Source organism: Tursiops truncatus, chromosome 9, assembly GCF_011762595.2.
Source record: "Tursiops truncatus isolate mTurTru1 chromosome 9, mTurTru1.mat.Y, whole genome shotgun sequence".
Classification (NCBI taxonomy): Eukaryota; Metazoa; Chordata; class Mammalia; order Artiodactyla; family Delphinidae; genus Tursiops; species Tursiops truncatus.
The window spans coordinates 30,964,260-30,984,256 of NC_047042.1; the positions used below are offsets into that span (position 1 = coordinate 30,964,260).

General features: G+C 45.2%; 2 protein-coding genes and 1 non-coding gene across 3 annotated transcripts in view; 2 read left to right on the forward strand and 1 right to left on the reverse strand.

Moving 5' to 3' along the window:
- Window positions 1–19,997, forward strand: part of HYCC1 (hyccin PI4KA lipid kinase complex subunit 1) — a 182,302-nt gene that overhangs the window by 148,841 nt on the left and 13,464 nt on the right. The window contains exons 18-19 of the transcript XR_012333916.1: window positions 1–7,139; window positions 7,943–8,052. The gene's annotated coding sequence lies outside the window, so the exon portion shown is untranslated. The remainder of the gene's footprint in view (window positions 7,140–7,942; window positions 8,053–19,997) is intronic.
- On the reverse strand, window positions 3,633–3,703 carry LOC117313661 (small nucleolar RNA SNORD93). The gene has a single exon (XR_004528249.1). It is a non-coding gene; the product is annotated as a small nucleolar RNA SNORD93 (small nucleolar RNA).
- TOMM7 (translocase of outer mitochondrial membrane 7) overlaps window positions 7,014–19,997 on the forward strand; it is a 26,448-nt gene continuing 13,464 nt past the window's right edge. Inside the window, exons 1-2 of the mRNA XM_073809636.1 lie at window positions 7,014–7,139; window positions 7,943–8,052. Of these exons, the coding sequence (XP_073665737.1) occupies window positions 7,058–7,139; window positions 7,943–8,052 (192 nt within the window). The 5' untranslated portion in view covers window positions 7,014–7,057. The remainder of the gene's footprint in view (window positions 7,140–7,942; window positions 8,053–19,997) is intronic.

Consider the following 19,997-nt stretch of genomic DNA (forward strand, 5'->3'; position numbering starts at 1 on the left):
AAACAAATCATGGTGACATACATCAACCTGAACTGACTGGATTTTGTCTGTTTACCTCTGAAACAGATTGATGTGCAGCTGTTCTGGAAATGCAGATGGCAACTGGGAAGGGTACCTCAAGATAATTGGCCCTTGCCGTACAGACAAACTCAAGCAGGGGGCTTTCTAGCCGTGGTTGCATAGTCCCAGATAAGTCACAATTTTATAACAAAATATCAGAATCAGAACTTTTCAGTTTATGAACACAAGGTAAATTTTGGAAAGGCAATCCTTATGAGTACAAAATTAAAATAAGCCTTTCATACACATCTCTGGCTGTTTATCTGGACACCTTCTCTGTTCTACTTCTTCCTTCAAGGTACTTCAGATCATGAGGGAGAAAAAGCATCTTCTCACTTGGGTTCCAGGGAGCCTAGAAGGTAAATGACCCTGCCCCCTCCACCTTGTCCATTTAAAATTTATATTCAAGTGCCAAATGACAAATTTGCCAACCGGATTTCCTCTGGCTCCTAGGAAGCTCAGAGCCAAACTGGCGGGAGCCTAAAGCATGAGGTCTAATGGTTTGGTTTTATACCCTGCTCTCTTCTTGCTGAGCTTTTATTCCCTCCTCTAATTATTGTACTGTTTGCCATTTGTTTATAAGCCACCCCAAGTCATTCTGGGAATGTGGTGGGGGTATACATAGATATAATAGTCTCTTTATAGTCTGTCCTAACAATTGAATCTTTCAGATATTGACTCAGATACTGAGTGAAGTTATTCCTTAAAAGAGAAGTTGAGGGAGGCACATTCTAACCAGCTTCATCTTACAAAGTGTCACAGATAAACCACACCGTGTAAGTTCCATAAAGGCAGGAATCATCCATCACAGGACTTAACACACAAGGGAAACATAGTAGATATTTACCAAATTATATAAATGTTTGTTTGTGGAACCTCAAAAAAAAATACATACCTTAGTTTGGAATATTCTCTTGAACTATAAAGACCTGTTTTTTTAAAAAAAATATTTATTTACTTAATCGCACAGGGTCTTAGTTGTGGCATGTCAACTCTTAGTTGCAGTATGCATGTGGGATCTAATTCCTTGACCAGGGATCGAACCTGGGTATCCTGCATTGGGAGTGCAGAGTCTTATCCACTGCACCAGCAGGGAAGTCCCAAGACCTGCTTGCTTTTAAGAAATAAAAACTACTTGTCTTTAAAAATGGAGTATGCACATTCTTGAATCTAATTATATGACTTAATCTACCTGAACTGACATAGTGATGGCACTACTGCCAATACCAGGCAAGTCACATCTGGGGAGGTTAGTGACTGGAGTTCTTACATAAGATTTGACATTTTCAGTGAAACCATAACCATTGAATAGAATTATATTCCAATCACATTTTCTTTTATAGTCAAAGATTCTCTTCATGACCATAACTCCTCCCTTGGAACTAATAAATCCTCTGAAAACATTTCATTCAGCTCCAGATTTGCTTCACTTCTCCTCTTTTGCACCTGAGCACAAAAGAATGGCCTGGTAATTTTAATAGTCATGCTGGCCATCTTTTCACTCTTGCTTTAGCTCTTCTCAACATGCAGGCATGTGCTATGCCAAGGAGGGCAAGTTGACTGCAGCCCTGGGATTGGCTGCAACTCACTTTGGTGACCCTGGGCTGTACTTCATCAAGGTGCTAGATAACTCTGTATTGCCACAGTACAGGGAAGGGAGTTGGGGGGAGATGGAACAGGTTAGGTACCACACCTGGAAGCACAAGGAGGCATCTGAAGGCACTGCTTCATCCTACAGGCAAGATGGCCCAAGGGTGGCCCATCGTTCTTTTTTTTTTTTTTAAGGAAATAACATCTTATTTAACTGTTTATTGCTTTAATTTTTTTTTTTTGGCCACACTGCGCAGTATGTGGAACTTCCCCAACCAGGGATCGAACCAGTGTCCCCTGCGGTGGAAGCTCAGAGCCTCAACCACTGGACCACCAGGGAAGTCCCCATCCCTCTTTTCAAAAACACCCTTGAATATCCCCAGAGAAAAAGTAATCCATGTGACTTATGCATCAAGCTTTGAGATTAACCCAAACCCAATTACTCAGCACCTAGAACCTCACTTACTCCTTAATTCTCTCACTTAATTCCCTGTTTTAGCCAGTATCGGCCAAAGCCGTTCTAAATTTTGTTGGGTAACAATTTTCTCACTTCATTTTCTGCTACCATGTCGTCACTAGTATACATTGTCAAGAGATGCAGAGAAAAGTGCCAGACCGCTCACACCCTGCCAAATGGGATTGAAAATGCAGCTGTTAAGACAATGAGTATGTGCTGTTGCCTGAACCATCCATAAAGAGAACCTGTACACCCTTGATAGGTGAGGATATACACTGATTGTTTGAGTATTTACTTGTGCACGAGTCACTTACATGACCCCAAGGTAATTTTGATGTTTTTGCCACTCTAATCTCAGTAAATCATTCAATTACTGACCTAAGACTGTCTTCCCACAGATTTCATTGGAAATGTCATTAAGATGCCAGAAAGGGTAAGTTTTTAAAGCCATGTTTATTGAAGTTGAATTTACATTCAGTAAAACTCACTCCAAAATTTGACAAAGGCAAACAGCACCATAATCAAAGTGTAGAGCAGTTCTTCAACACCCACCCCCGACCAAACCCTATGCAACAAACTCCTCCCTGATCCTTAGGAATCCACTGCTCTGTCAAAGGGGTCAAACTTAATCAAAATAATCTATTATAGGAAAAACTGTAAGCACAAAAAAACAAGTCTTTAAAAGGATACTTTGAAACATACAATGTTTAGAATAGTCAAAAGTATGGGATTTAGAACTAACCTTTGTAAATTCAAGCAGCTGACAGTTTTCTTAAGATAGCTGTATTGATAGAATAGCTAGTCTAGTTACTATGTTGAGCTGCAGGCTGGGGCTGGCTGGCAGAAAAATGATTGTAAATAGTTTAAATGGAGTTGAATTCTACAGAAATTCTCTATGGGGCAGATACATGTTCTTGCAGATATTTGGCACCTTTTCAAAAGTCCTCCCCTGCTACCACCATGAAAGGGACAGTAAGCGAAAACCTCTACTCTGTATATATCAATCGTCACATGTTCAAATACACCTTGTCTCCTCGAAAAGCTTTCAAGCACCAGCCCTGTAAGAGAAGTATCACAGTAGGTAATTAGAGCAGCAATTACTAAATAAGATGCTATTAAGAAAATACAGTGTCTAGACTATGTTCACAAAAGCAGTGCAGGTTAAGGAAAATGAATTCCCCAATGTACTACATATTGTCAACACAGGCATAGTAATGTTCTGACATAAAAATGAAAAAAAAATTTTTTTTCAACTCAAAATCCTAGTTTACTAATGCTAGCAATTCACCCTCTGCCTCTGGAAGATTCTAACTCAAAATGGCCACCATTGCCAAAGATAAACATCTTGAAAGATTAGATGCCAATCACTTAAAAATCCTCCCCCCCCCACAACAACCACCTTTTTCTGGGCATAATAAAGTATTACCTATTTACTAGAGCCCCCCCCCCACCATTTTATTTAAAACATACTTTTTAAAGGTGGGGAGGGGTGTGATTGTACTTAATAAATTCCTACCTATCAAGTTGGCCTCAGGTAAATCCTTTAACCCATCAGAGCAGGATATCCAATCAGATTAGAGTTCTCATCCTTGGCCAAGAATTCTATTCGTATTTATTAACTCAAGCCAAATTCTTTCCATTTGGTCCATACCTGTTTGCCAGCATCTTGAACTGGACTGAGCCTGGTAGGAAATTGAGAAAAACAATGTTAAGAATATCATATGCTAACTTTTTATGGTTTTGTGTGTGTGTATATGTGTGTGTTTGGTAAAGAGTCTTTTATTGGGCTACCTACCAGCTACCTTTGATGAATAAAAAGCTACCTTTAAGTAGAGTTCCTTTAAAACAGCTACATTCTCCAAACTTCCTGACACTGGGAATCTCCTGTCATTTCCAGCCAGGAGTAAAATAAGTAGTGAACTAAGTGCCAATACTCTGGGAATCCATTTTACAGAAAGCCAGCAGTCACCAACCTTCCAATCTCCCTGTTACAGTTGCATGGAAAATTATCAATTTGGAAAAAATAAACATTACTAGCAACAGTATTTACCTAGGAAAGAGGGAAATAAACTTTAACATTAAAAAAAACCAAAGGAAGCCTGAGACTTGCTTACCCAGAGGCAGAGCCCAGGGAGTGTACAACAGTCCTCAGCACTTGCTCAGTTTCCAGTCCTTAAACAGACACTGGCTCAGGCTGCTGCTTCCTTGACCTGCTGCCTGGCTCTCTCAGCCCATGTCCCTCTCCCAGAGGCAACCATTTGGCTCAGCAGGAATCCCCAACATCTAAACCAATTGTAAGACAAAGCCTGAGCACTGCATTTCTCTCTGTGGTAGTGCCATTCACCAGAGATCCAGGTAGTCGGGGCAGGGAAAACTGTGTGCTCCCACCCCATATATATGGCTGGAAAGGGGGTGCCTAGGACAGTTTGCAACGCTGCTCCTTGTTTCCTCTTTAAAAGCAGGATAAAATTGATGTCCCATTTGGTTTCCTAATTAGTAAAATAAGTTATTTTCTGATCAGTAAAAGGGTCTTTCACCACTGAGGCAAATATGTAAAACACCCCACAAGCCTCACATTTCAAGAGAAGATTACTAAGCAGTACCAATGATACCTATAACGATTCCTTCATTTCATTCGCTCAACTCTAAATTTAGATCTCTACAAATTTTATGGAATTTAGAGAGTAATCCTTTCTATAGGAACGTATAGCAGTAAAACACAGTAAAAATGCCCACTGATGCCGAAGAGAGCCACACCGAAACTTAGAAACTCTTTTTTCAGACAAACTTTCTCTAGGGCAACCCTTCCTCTTTATCTTGGCGGACACAAAACCCCAACAGTGCCGACTTTTTCCCAGGACAGACAACCATGACGAGCCTCACAGCCTGAAAATCTTGGAAGAGGGTCCCCTGCTGCATAACGCACTGTCAGTCCTGAAAAGTTGGGGGAGAAAATTGCTCCCTCATTAAGGCTCACAGTAGTTAACCGCTTCCGCAAGACTCAACGCCAGACCTTTTAAAGAGCCCAACCGCCGGGAGAAGTGGCAACTGGAAGGCACTTGTGGCAGGGGAGTGTCTGCGTGGGCGAAATTCCCTCCGTTTCTCGCCAACACCGGAATTAACACTGCTCTGCTCTGAAGCTTAAAAGTGTTTCAGGCTTGTGATCTTAACCCGCTTCCTAAACTGGCCGTTCCGGGGTCGTCAGACCCACCGGGCGGGCGGGGGCCCCCGCGTGCGCCTAGAACACGGACACCGTCCCGGGCTCTGCGCCTCCGTCCTGGGTCAGTTTCATTCTCGAAGTTTTGTTTGTTTGTTGTTTTCTTTTTTCATTGCAAAGGAGCTTGAAGCTCCCTGTGGCCTGGATCCCTTGGGCGTCGGGGTCACAGGTACAGAAGGTGCCGGGCGCCTCGGTCCCTGGGAGGAAAAGGGGGTCTTTAGGCGCCAGGAGGGTCATTCCCGGGGAGGAAGGGTCCCCGGCACACTGAGGACGTCCCCGCCCCAGAGGGGCCCTCACAGGAGCTCCCCTGGGGGCTGGGAGGCCTCTCCCGAGGGGGTGCCGAGCTCCGCCCCGACGAAGCGGGCCCGGGGACAGGAGGGGCGCGCGCGCCCGGTAAGTGCCACTGGAGAGACCCCCAGGCCACGTGGCGGGCTCTAACGTCGAGCTGGCTGGAAACCACTTACCGAGTCGTGCGCCGAGGCCGAAAAGGGAGGGGAAGGGAGAGACCCAGTTTAAGAGGGGCCTGGGCGGTCAGCACCCAGCGGCAGCCAACCAAAAAGTTGCCCCAGCGCCCCGCCCGGCTCGGGACCCGGCCCAGCACCAGGCCCAGCACCCGCCCTGCCAGCGGCGCGCGGAGGCCCTCGCGCGTCCCCTGCCGGCGGCCTGGGGCAAGCGGGGCAGGCGGCGGCCGCCCGGGTCTACCCTAGCTCGGGCCTCGGGCCGACCGACCGAGCTTTCGCCTCAGAGCCCTTCCTAAGCGTGGTGTCCATTTACCTCGCGGCAGGTTCGACGGAGCTCCTGGCACCCTAGTAATGTTAGATATTTACGCCCGTCTCCCCTTTCCCCACCTCAAGTATCCCATGTTCTCCCCCAGGGGGGTCTGCAAGCCACTAGAAGTCCCCAGCCTTGCTTTTTTTAAAAAAACTATTTTTTAAAATGAATTTATTTATTTTTGGCTGCGTCGGGTCTTCGTTGTTGCACGTGGGGTGGGCTTTCTCTAGTTGCGGGGCGCGGGGGCTACTCTTTGTTGCCTTGCGCGGGCTTCTCACTGCGTTGGCTTCTCTTGTTGCAGAGCTCGGGCTCTAGGCGCGCGGGCTTCAGTAATTGTGACTCGCGGGCTCTAGAGGGCAGGCTTAGTAGTCGTGGCGCACAGGCTTCGTTGCTCCACAGCAGGTGGGATCTTCCCAGACCAGGGCTCGAACCCGTGCCCCCTGCATTGACAGGCAGATTCCTAACCACTGTGCTACCAGGGAAACCCCGAGCCTTGCTTTTATATTTGGTTTTATCCTTAATCTGTCCCTGGAATTTTGAGATTTGAGGCTTCCTAGGTACTGGAGCACTTGAGAGCACTTTTGGTTGGAGGGACTGTATAGGGCAACAAATATTTACTGAGTGCCCACTCAGCGGTAGGCACCGTGATCCGTGCTGTGAAGTTGAATGAGAAACTGCCCCTGCCCTCAAGAAACATAAAGTGATAAAAGCCTATGCAACGTGCCAAGGGCCTAACACAAAGCCACGAAGCCCAGCCTGCTAAGGGGATCAGGGAAGGCTTCCTGGATGAGGGGTATACCTAGGCTGAGTCTAGCATTACTAGCAGGAAGTTGGCTTCACAATATAGAAGCCAAGAGAGTTAAAGAAGGATCATAGAGTAGAGGGACTTTTAGATCATACAGAGCTTCTGGTGGAGTAGAGCCCACCTTAGGGTGTTCTCCAAAAGCAGACTTGTCTTGATCATGGAATGTAAGCTCCATGCAGACTTGCTTTCCCAGTCTCCTGGATCCTCTGAATTCAGCATAGTGCCTGGAACATATTCAGGTAAGTGGGAAATGACTCCAGGGAAAGAGATTCGCCATTGAGCCCCTGCAGTAGTTGAATATTCATACTATAAAACTCTTCAAGGCTCATAGTGAGGATAGTGGTGGGGTCTTATCCCAGAATGTAGCTTTTTTGGGTCACCTTGAGTATGAATTTATCCCTGCATTCCCGGCACATGGCCTAGAGCTTGGTGCACTGTCAGTAATTGATAAAACCTGCTGTCTTTCCTTTCTTGGTGTGTATTTGGCCTGCCTTTCACACACGTGATGAACTACTTGTAGAACAGGCATCCCGAGCCCCCGGGAGGTGTTGGGCACTTCTCTGGCTAGTTTTGCTGCTGCTAGAGGGGAGCCCTCACCCCCAACCCCGGCTCCCCATGCCATGTCTCTTTGTGGAGGAACATCTGTGGGATAATGCCCTGAGCTTCTGTCCACCCTTTCCTCATTCCCTTCCAGCAGAGGAAGGCATTTCAATAAAAGCCTGTTCTAACATGAATTTGGAGAGCATGCAAACCGGGGTAGGCTTGTTGGCATCTGTCCTCCACCTGTTTCCTGTTTTCAAGATTCTAATGTTCTCTGATGGGAGGGGGAGACGGGGGTAAGAAGTGACCATTTGGAATCCATTGAGGGTTTTCTTGGTTCAGTGTATAGTCACTCGGGAACATTAAGTGTCACTCCCTTAAACTTTGTGCTTTTTCAATAGTCCAAACTGAATAAAAGATAGTATTTCTTACTAACCCTGCGATAACATGGTCATGCATTTTACTCATTTTAAATTTTTGGCCCGCACGTATGTTACGGCAGGTGATATCCAACGGCTCATCTTTCTCAAAGAAGAGCAAGTCCATCAGAAGGCTGTGAGCTGCGAAGATTCGTGTTCTTTTTCTTCCCTCGCTGCCCAGGATCAGTATAAGGTAATGGTGACCCAACGTCCAGACGGGGAAAGGGAGTAGAACAGACTCAGCTCTGAAGTCACTGTCTTGTCAGTAGTAAAGCTAACACCTTCATTTCCCTTCTGTATCTTATCTTGAGTTGGTTCTGAAGGTGGAAAGGGAAGAAAGCACATTATTTGTCACCCTCCCCCAACCCTTATTCCCAGGAGATCCTAAGACTCATTTGTTCTCAATGGACTAACATCACACACAGAGCTGGGACATTCGCTCTCACAGATTAATTGGCCCATCCATTTTCTCTTGTCTCTGTGCATACTGCGCATTTTATTGTGTCATTGTAGAGTCAGGAGATAAAGCAACTGCAGACATCATTTATGATTTAAACGGCAGTTCCAGTTGGGTAACATTTTAATTGGCGTCGTTGGGCCATTTGCCACATGCAGGTCTCTGCCCAGCAGCCTGCCTTTTCCAAGCAGCTGTAGGCTTGTTTTCAAGCCAGAGAGAATGTCTGCTCTCACGGAGGCCTATTGGTTTCATTTGCCTAAATAGAAGTGGATGATGGCTGAAATGTGGCTGATTTTAGCAATCAGAGGGGGTACAGGTAAGCATCCTGGAAGCACTGGGATACAGGTGTGCTTGTTTCTGACCCCTTACATCGGTACAAAACAGACTATTAAAACAATGCCCTCTCGATTGCCATGTACTCACTACCATATTTAACATGAATAACCAACAAGGATCTACTGTACAGCGCAGGGAACTCTGTTCAATATTACATAACAACCTAAATGGGAAAAGAATTTGAAAAAGAATAGATACATGTATATGTATAACTGAATCACTTTGCCGTACACCTGAAACCAACACAACATTGTTAATCAATTGTACTCCAATATAGAATAAAAAGTTAAAGAAAAAAAATGCCCTCTCAGGTGTGTTGCCTACAGACCTGAGCCTTGTTGTTCACAAGACTTCTAGGAAATATAGGAATAAAGGTATAAAATACATTTCTATTTCGTATTTATGTTCAATATATCAAATATATCACCTTTATTGATAAGCATGATCTAGTTGTAAAACAAATAATTAAAAACATCCTTTAACTCCATATTCTTCTGCAACTAACCCTTCATTTCTTTTTCTCTTGAAAAAGACTCCTCAAAAGCACTGTCTTTATTTGTCTCAACTTCCTCTCCTCCATTCTTTTCTGGATCAAATTATGTTGGGCAGCCTCTGAGATCGTCCCCAATGGCCCCATCCTCCTGCTCTTCATGCCCTTGTATAATTCCCTCCCCTTGAGTGTGGACTGGACCTGTTGAATTTCTTCCAATGAATAGAATACAGGAAAAATGACGGGATGACATATGAAAAGATGCTCCCTGTTTTATATCACTAGGGAATTGCAAATTAAAACAGCAATGAGGTACCATTATATATCTATTAGAATAGCTGAATTCCAAAATACAACACCAAATGGTAGTGAGGATGTAGAACAATAGGAACTCTCAGTCATTGCTGGTGGGAATGCAACATGGTACAGCCACTTTGGAAGACAGTTTGGGACAGAGAATAATTGCAGATGAGCTTTGTTTAGTTGTATACCTATGGGATTGTTCAAATCAACATTGCCAAGTTTAAGTTTCAAGAGGTAGAAATTATGACCGCTTAATTTCTGCATATATATTCCAGGCTGCCTGAACCTCATGTAGGAGGTTGCTAATACATGCCTTTCATACGAATGATGATAAATATGTGAAGCCACTTGACTGCAATGTCCTTTCTGATTAACACATATTTATGACCCACATTTGGAAGCCTGGAGATTGCTGCCAGGCCCATCCAAATCTGTGCTGGGTAACTGAATGCCGCCATGCCACAGACAGCTTCTCCTAAATCATGCTTTAAGCTTTAGAAAAATGGTAATGGAACAGTGCGTAATCCTTTTGGTCTCTCCAGCGATGTACTTAAACATGTGTTTCCTTCCTACCCTTTGCCGTGACTAAACATCTGTGCAACCATGACCGTACCATCTTAAAGGAAAGCAACAGATCCTTTTAGCTTCTCTTGCCGTTCATCCTGTGTCCTCTCTCCTCTCCTTCCCAAAGTAGCCTTCGAGTGGGGGGGCAGCAGCATCACAAATGCTCAGTCGAGAGCAGAGTCAGTCTAGATTTTTTCCATTGCTGATCTGCGTTCCCTTACGAGCCCGTGTCTACTAGATAGGGCTCAAGGTGCCAAGGGGGTTTTACATTTTAGTCGAGTCAAGTAAATTTACTCAGATTCAATCATTTAAACAGGATTTTCGGGGGAATGTTGAGTCTATTTTTGTAGAAAGGCCCCGTCTTTCTGGTTTCTGCTCCCCTTCCCTTCTCTCCATGGTGCCTGGAGAATGCATGTGGGGAGGTGCTTATGGCCCAGGAAGGGAGGCAGATGACACAGATGGATCTTCTGCATTGCAGCTGGCCTTTGCTTGGACAGTGACCACTGTAATGGGACTGTTTCTAGCCCTGGTCTTCTCCGGGGTTTGCTGTTGAAGACCTGGGACCTGGTCACTCATGATCATACTTGCTTGTGGCTTGGCCAGGCCTTGGGAATCTGCCCTGGTCAACTCCAATGGCACCTGCCCTGGCCACCCTGTTCCAAGGCCAGCCCCCTCCCCCCACTGCTTTCTATTTTTTTTTAAAAAAAAAACACCGCTTTCTATAAAATAGAAATAGATATATCTATAATAGAAATAGATAGCATGTATCTATTTTCTATCCATCTATCTTTCTCTCAGCTGGCTTCTAAGTCCCTTTCAAGATGATTTACGTAGAGGTCTCCTGTCCTCTTCTCTATCTCTGTCTGTATCTCCCTCTCCATCTCCACACCCAAACCTAAACCCATACCCATACCTGTACCAATCTATGTCGATTAAAAATATGGACTCTAAAATTCAACTTCCTGGGTGCAAATCCTTGTTCTGTTACTTATTAGCTGTGTGTACTTGGACAAGTTACTTAGCCTGCCTATGCCTTGGTTTCCTTATTTGTAAAATGGGGATAATAATAGCACCTACCCTATAGGTTGTGATAAAAATAAAATGAATTACTATATGGAAAGGGTTTAGAAATGGATCTGACACGTGGAAAGCACCACCTAAGTATTTGATGCTTTTTAAAAATTATTGATTGCCTCCCCAGCAGAATATAAAGTCCATGAAGGCAGAAACTTTGTCTTTTTTTACTGTTATGTCTCTTTGTCCATCGGCAATGCCTGACCCACAGCGGGTACTTAGTAACTATTTGTTGGAAGAATGAATAAATGAATGTATGGAGAAACAAAAAAGAACAACACAATCTATTTCAAAAACTGTTACCATCCTTTCACACTCCCTCTAGCAAAAGTTGATGTCCCTCTAAAGGTGACTTCCTCGTCTTTAGGGAAGCTGAGAACTAGGTTTTAGCTTTTGTTTTTGGCTGTACCACATGGGTTATGGGATTTTAGTCTCCCGACCAGGGATCAAACCAGGCCCTTAGCAGTGAGAGTGCAGAGCCCTAACCACTGGGCCACGAGGGAATTCCCTTGGTTTTGGTCTTTAATGGAACTTTCTATCACCAAACTACCTTATCCCAGGGCCTCTGATCTTTTTTTTTTTTTTGCGGTATGCGGGCCTCTCACTGTTGCGGCCTCTCCCGTTGCGGAGCACAGGCTCCAGACTCGCAGGCTCAGCGGCCATGGCTCACGGGCCCAGCCGCTCCGCGGCATGTGGGATCTTCCCGGACCGGGGCACGAACCCGTGTCCCCTGCATCGGCAGGCGGACTCTCAACCACTGCGCCACCAGGGAAGCCCAGGGCCTCTGATCTTGTTGGATAACCTGGTCCTGGGGAAAGTCTCCCCTCTTGATCCTCAGAGGTTCCTCCTCTTTCTTCACAAAGTTTTGGCTACTTCCTCACATTGATACTAACACTATTCTTTCCTGCTCCAGGTGGAGTAGGGGGTACTTAGAGTTATCACATCTTGCACGTGTGTGCGCATGTGTGCGTTGTGTGTGTGCGCGCGCGCGCGCGTGTGTGTGTGTGTGTGTGTGTGTGTGTTAGTGAGGGAAGGCAGAGGATAATGAGCAGCTCTCACAGCTTAAAAGCAGCCATTTTCCCACCCTGCCTTCCTTCTTCCTCCTGCGATGGTATCTTTCTAGTTTCTGGCCTTACCTTGCCTGGCTTGAGAGAGAATTGGAGCCGGTTCTCCCTAGAGTCCTGTGGCATTAACCACTTAGCTCTCCTGATGCCCTAGGTCCTGCGTTAGTAGCTGGAGGCTTTCATTTCAAGTAAGCCCCAGATCACTCCAATAGTGGTGGGAGTTGCCGCTGATGGAAATGAGCTTCCTTTTTGGTTAAGAGGCTCAGAATTCAACTGAATGTGAATTGTGATGAATTCTACTCTCACCACTCTTTTTTCTGCTGGCTTTCCTCTCTCTGTCTTGGCAAGACACACCCCTTTGCAGGACTGGGTTCAAGATGACTTGGCTCTTTAATTTTTAAACTAGGAGTTTGTAATCAGCCCACAGGGCATGGAAGTGAGCCCCACGTGTAGTAGGGGAGGGTTTGACCACCATCTGGTTCCACCCTAGCGAAGCGTTAGGGCTCTACCTTCTTGGGCATTAAGGGTGCCAATTCTCTTAAGGGGTGTCCTGGGGCCCAAAGGTGAGCTCACACATGACAGTTTGGAAAGGCTCAGCAGAGTCTTGGTGCATGAGTGGGTTTTCTTCTGCTGGAAAAACCACGGGCATGATGCAAGCCCCTGCTGACAGAGGCCCTCGCCCTACAGCAAAAAAGGAATGATTACATCGACTTTTCCATCCACGTGCTCCCAAGGGCGTAGGCTGGTTTGCAGATGTTGGCCTGCTGTTTAGGTTCATGTGGCCTCAGCTGGAGAGGCCCCCCTCTTCTCGTTGCCAGGGTTTTATATTGTTAATTAATTGGTTCTTTTTAAGGCATTGAGAGAGGGGTTCTCTGGGAGAAAGATATATAAAATTTTCTGCCATTAAGAGAACATTTTTCTCTTCTGAGGGATTGCACATACTTGCTACTGGGAGAGATTTCCATTAGAAGATGGAGTAATGGTTATTTAATAAGACGTTACTCATGCCAGCTTCTTAGCTCTCTGTTGAGGTCACTTATGTTTCAAAAGTCTGAGTGGTGGAGAATCCCTGCCCCTCCATCTCCCTGTCTTAGGAGGGGCAAACAGAGGGTCTTCTGTGGTGGAGCTCTGTGGATGTGACATGGCCACTGCTTCCCATCGGATGAGGTGACCCAACCTTGTCTTTTAAAAACCAAAACTGCTGACTGTGTTGCCTTCTAATTTCAATGTTGCTTTCTTCATTTGGCGTCCTGAAAGGGGAACTTCCAGTAGAAATGTTACTCTGTAGCAGACATGCAGTAGAAGAGAGAGAAATGTATTAGTGATGTTGAAGAACCTTTTATATTTTTGTTCATCTCCCTTAGTTTTATTAGAAACAGAAAACAGGATCTTAGGAACTCTGGTGGCCATGTATCCCCTGACGTGTACTGTGTATGTTAGGAAAGTAAATAAAATCAGGGAAATGGACTCGAGAGAGATAGAGGAGGGGGGTTCTATGTTAGACAGATGGTCAGGGCATGCCCTTCTGAGAGACAGTATTACTGAAGAGACCTGAAGGCAATGAGGGGCTGAGCCGTGGGAGGAGCATTCCAGGCAGAGGGCACAGGAGCACGAAGGCCCCGAGCTGGGAAGGTAGGAACACGATGATCTCCTGATAGGATCCCTGCAACCCGGTGCCCCAGAGCAGGCCCTCTTTCCACTAAGTCAGGGTTCCTGGCCCCCATCTCTGACTTCCTTCCCCACCCATCAGACCTTGTCCGGGTCTCCTGGAAGCCGGGCCTCTTCCTCTTCTTCTCTCTCCCAGACTCCACTGCTTTGGTGTTAGCTCTGTACCCTGGTCCCCCTCTTCTCCCCACACCTGATTTCACTAAAGCACTCGTTGAAATTTTTTCTAAATACCTGAAGTCGACTGTTGCCATTTCTTTTTGCTTCAGCCGTAACAATTGTGCTTCTCTTTGAAGCAGTGTGATTCTCTACACCCACAAGGCAAGGGGTGGGAGGTGGACATAAAGAATAAGAGTTGGGGCTTCCCTGGTGGCGCAGTGGTTGAGAGTCCGCCTGCCGATGCAGGGGACACGGGTTCGTGCCCCGGTCCGGGAAGATCCCACATGCCGCGGAGCGGCTGGGCCCGTGTGCCATGGCCGCTGAGCCTGTGAGTCCGGAGCCTGTGCTCCGCAACGGGAGAGGCCACAACAGTGAGAGGCCCGCGTATTGCAAAAAAAAAAAAAAAAAAAAAAGAAATAAGAGTTGCCACTTTGGCTTTTCACCCCACTCTCCACCCTTAGTGCCTGGAGGGCTGGTGTGTGTACCTTTACGCTGACAAAACTGTCTTCTGGAATTGGGACCTGTGACTTTCCAATTTCCACGAGCAGTCGGTTTGTTCTCAGTCCTCATATGATTCACGTGCGGAATCTGACACTGTAAGGCTTCCGGAAAGTGCCTCACCGACTAACTGGTTGACTTGTTAATTCACAGTGTGTACGTTGAACGCCAGCCATGAGAGGTGCTGCTGCAGACCCTGGGTATGGAGGTGAATTACACGGTCCCCGTTCCAGGAGGATTTATAATCCCAGGGTGGTCACAGCCAGCCATGGGGCAGTGGAGCCGACAGGAGGTGCTGAGGGAGTGCATGGAAGGGGCCCCTCGCCCGGCTGGGGGGCTGGGCTGCGAGGGTCTCCCTAGACCTCTGAGTGCAGGCGTGCTCTGACTGATTTCACACAGCCCCGGTTCTCCCCCTGCCTGAGCTTCCTACTCTACCTGGCTGCCTCTGTCTCATTGTCCTAGCCTCTCAACTGGGCATTGAAAAGAATTATTTTATTCAAGTATAGTTGATTTACAATGTTGTGTTAGTTTCTGGTCTATGGCAAAGTGATTCAGTTACACATATACATACACATTCTTTTTCATAGTCTTTTCCATTATGGTTTATCACAGGATATTGAATATAGTTCCCTGTGCTATACAAGAGGACCTTGTTGTTTGTCCCTCCTATATATAATAATTTGCATCTGCTAATTCAGTTGGGCATTTTATGTGAGTCCTTCTCTCTCTGCCTTCTGTCCCTTGCAGATCTTACCTTTTCTTATGACTTCTATGCTGGATGAGGCCCACGTCCCTGTCTGGAGTCTCTCCTTATCTCCGGAGCCAGCCTCTGACTCACCTGCTCTCTCCAGCGCCTCACTTTTGCGCTTCTACAGTCTCCTTTCTTTTGACTTAATTCCAGCTCAATTTTGAATTCACCCTGACTGAAGTTTCCATCCTGGTTTAAAAGGGTTGTTGGAAGAGAGCATGTGCCATGGGCACTGGGCCTCCCCGTCTGTTCCTTCTGAGAATGCCAAGAAGGCAAGGCCCCGCTGGCTCTTCGTCCAGGCCATTATTCAGGGTTATGTGTGCAGCAAGCGACCTTCAGGGAAGAGGCAATGCCTCCTCCCAGACGAAGGTTTGCTACTGCTCACTATGAAAACAATGAATCCCTCCAGGTCAGTGTTCCTCTCCCATGGCAACCCTCTGCATGTGCAGGCATCCTGGATGGGTCCTTTGCGTCATCATTGTGGGATTCGGGGGACATGGGGAACCACTGCAAACCAACACAAAGCTCTGGCTACTTCTTTTGCCACATGTAATAAAATCCTCAGTCTCTGGCCAAGAGGCTCATGCCTCTTACCAGTGTCCATGAAAGAGTAACTTGCAAGCTTGGAAATGGGGTAAAACTTTAGACCCTGCACAGTTTTTAACAAGTGTTATCTAAGCTTCTAACTCCAACCTACCATTTGATGTCGCCAGGTAACCAGGTTGCTTCCTATGTCCTGAATGGTGCTGAGCACTTTTTTTTCTATTATATCCTCCCCCCGCTGCCCCGCACCCCGCAACTACCAGCATTGTTGGCCTGCTTCAGTTCTCTTCTAGGGTTAAGCTGAGTATTCTCCAATTATTTCCTGTCCTGGCATCCTGCCCCTTAAACTCAACTTTGAACATTCTCTAGGAAACCCAGTGTGAGCTGTTGCTCAGATTTCCTCTGATCTGTTTACTTGTCTGCCTGCGTGTCCAGGCCCTGGTGTGGCTTAGGCTGCCTAACTGGACTCTTCCACGCTTGCCCGAAGGTCCCTAAGTCATCCCTAATGCCTTGACCTGGAACTAGCAGTCACGGCAAGTAGTCCTGCCTTTCAGTTGGCTAATAATAAGAGCTGACATTTATAGAGCACCTACTACGTACCACCTGAGACTCATCCAAGAGTTCGTAGCTAGTGAGAGCTGCAAAGCTAAGGTTTGCCCCAGCAGTCTGATTCCATGTGCTATAGTGCCTCCTGCTGGGAGGAACTTTCATTCCTATGTCTTGCCCTCATTTCTAACTCTTGACCTATCTTGATTAGAAAGGAAACCATTTTGGGACTTCCCTGGTGGCACAGTGGCTAAGACTCTGTGTTCCAAATGCAGAGGCCCTGGGTTCAATCCCTGGTCAGGGAACTAGACCCCAGGTACATGCCGCAACAAAGACCCCATGTGCATGCTGCAACAAAGATCCTGTGTGCTGCAACTAAGACCTGGCGCAGCAAAATGAAAGAAAGAAAGGAAATCGTTTTAAAATGCTATTTGGTCAGTTACCTGAACAACTTGTCAACCTCCATAATCACTTTATGAAATCAATATTTTTAAATAGCAGTGTTTCTCAGGGAAGAATCTGACAATGAAATGAGAACTTAATTTATCAATAGGTCAATGAGGAAAGGTCTGCAAATCAAACCTATTACATCTTGGCTTTAATCCAGTTTTTGTATATTTTTATGAAACAATGGACAGTATGGTGTATATATGAAGTTCACTGGCCTTGAATTTTAAGAGCCTGGATCTGATAAGTCTTGCTAGATGGCCTTCACCTCTGGGGACCTCGCGTTTTCCATTTGTAGAATGAAAACCAGAAGACCTTCAGGTTTGTGTTCAGATGTGATTCTGTGTCTAACAAAGCATGTTAACTCTCCCACAATAGCAGAGCCCTTGTTCCAGGACTGTTATATTCCTCTTTTCCCTCTTTCCTTTCTTTTGTTTTTCCCTCCCTTTCCTTCCTTCCCCTTTCTTTGCTATTTGTGTTACTATCACCAAATACCATCACCCAAACTTGAAATCTCATAGCTGATTTGAATTGCCGCCTTTCCAGTCAATGTTTCGTTCAATAGGCCATTCACATCCTCACTTTCATTTCCATTCCCAGTGCCATGTTCAGTTTTATGTATTTATCACCTCATATTTCCACATCTACTTTTTCTGCTCTGTTTTCTCTTCTCTTCCAGCCTTTGTCCATCTTTAGACATATTTTGTATATAGCTGTAACCCCGGTGCTCATAAAATTTTGCTTTATCCTTGTATCAGTTAACAACTCTTTAATCCTGTTGCTACACGGTCTATGTAATCTGTGTTTTAAAAGGCTGCACACCTGTGTGTGGCAGCACTGACAATGATTCTTCTGCCGCTGAACATTGAGGTTGCTTCCAAGTCTCAAATCATGCTGCAATGAGTATTTTGGTGAGCTATTTTCCAGTTAAATTCTTTAGTTGCAAGAGACCAATTCAGGTTATCGTCAGCCTTTCTTTTTTTTTCCCCCCTTGGCCGCACTGCACGGTGTGTCTTGTGGGATTCCCCGACCAGGGATTGAACCCGGGCCCTCAGTAGTGAAAGCACGGAATCTTAACCACTGGACTGCCAGGGAATTTCCTATCGTCAGTCAATTGATGGACTTTTGATGATGATAGAGGGAGTGTCACAGAGAGGGAGGAAAGGCGAGGGGCCCAGGGAAAGGAATGGACTCTGTAGCCAGGTGGGCCTCTTCTGGGTGCTTCCCTCTGGGTGGGCTTCATTTTTCTCCCATTGCCCAGCTTCTTCTGTTATTCAAGCCCCATGGTGGGAGAAGATGGGTCCCTTTGCTCTTTCAACATTATATCTCTATCTTACAAGAGTCTATTTTTGACTGAAGTGGAATCTCTTTGTCCCAATTCCAAATTCTGGGAGAAAGACTCCGACTGGCTCTTTTTGTGTTGGGAATCTATGCTTTGTCCAATCAGCTGGACCAGTGGTGGGTCAGACTGGATACAGCTGCTGGCTGCTGGGGACCCATCCCTATAGGTGGGGAGTGCAGCTAGGATGATCCGTAGTGAGCAGATACCTCCCTTAATGCGTCCATCCTTTCCTTAGGGTAAATTCTGAGAAGTAGAACTCCTGGATCCCAGGGCATAACCATTTACCTGGTTAGTATCATCAGTTCAGTCCCAGTGAACAGCAGGCCATGGAAATTTAAATAAGCTGGTGTTGCCACTGGGATAATAGGCACCCACTGTGAGCAGGCTGTAGGCAGCAAGCAACTGCACAAGGAGCCACACATTTCCTCAGAAAAAAGGCATTGAATCTTTCCCAGTTCTGCTCCATAGAATACTGAGGAGAAAATGTTTAGCTTGAAACATTTAAACATAGGTGTTGGCTACATTGTCTGGTTCTTGGAGAAATTCAACATGAAGTTCCCTTTCAGGGAAAACAAGAAACAAAAATAAAACCTGCACTCTGCTTTCCAGCCCAGGTGAGCCAGTGTGGGTGTGTCTTTTGGTGCTATTCTGATTGGTAGAAGCCAATACTTTGAATATCGCCCTTAAGTGAAACCCCTTTAGAATGTCTGGGTGTTAACTAAAATTGCTTCTTGATGTGTCCAGCAGGATGATTTACCTGCAAAACGTACTAATACCAAGAAGCCAACCTGTTAGATGGATTATTAAACTGTACATTGAAGTGAGGCAGAATGGCTATTAAATGCAAAGGTTTTATTTATCATTATTACTGTGTGGCACCCCCTCTGACAGTCATTAGTGACTGGATTAGAAAACAGAAGCGCTCAGGAAATAATTTTATTTTAAATCAAAAATAATATGGGGTAAGACGCAGCTTTCTTTGGCACTCAAGGGGAGACTAAATCTGCCATGAGATAACTCCTATTTCTTTTTTTTTTTATTGAAGTATAGTTGATTTAAAATGTGTTAGTTTCAGGTGTACAGTAAAGGGATTCAGCTTTATATATATATTATGTATTATATATATAATATATATGTGTGTGTGTATATATATATATATATATTTATTTATTCTTTTTCAGATTCTTTTCCCATATAGGTTATTACAAAATATTGAGTATAGTTCTCTGTGCTATACATTGTTGTTTATCCCTCCTATATATAATAGTTTGCATGTGCCAACCCCAAACTCCCACTCCATCCCTTCTCCACCCCCCTTCCCCTTGACAACCACAAATCTGTTCTGTATGTCTGTGGAGATAACTCCTATTTCTGATTGTAGGTAGAGGATTCTGATATAGGTGACAGTCATACTTGCCAAACTTTTATTTTTATAGTGGATTCAACTTAAGTAAGTCATGTCCCATTTATCATCTTGTCTAACCCTCAAGATAATTGAAAGGTAACCAAGGCAGGTAATCCCAATGTTGCAGATGAGACAGCCAAAACAGGAGGGTTAAGTGACCTACTCCAAGTCAAACATTAGTGAGCAGAAGACTAGGATGAGAACTGCGTGCTCCTGATTTCCCAGCCCCTGATTTCCCACTACATCCTTTATGGTTACATAGTTTGGTACCTAGCCCACTCTTAACCATCGAGTCAAAGTCTGAGTACACACGGTTGGACACTGTTATTAATTTTCAGGAATTTAAAGGAAATCTGAGATATTTGGCTTCACAGGGGACAAGTTAAATATTTTATTCATGAAAAGTATGACTATGCATCTGTAAATAGGGAAGCTATTTATGTACTGATCTGAAATAATTGCCAAGAAATATTCTTAATACTTTTTATTTTGACATA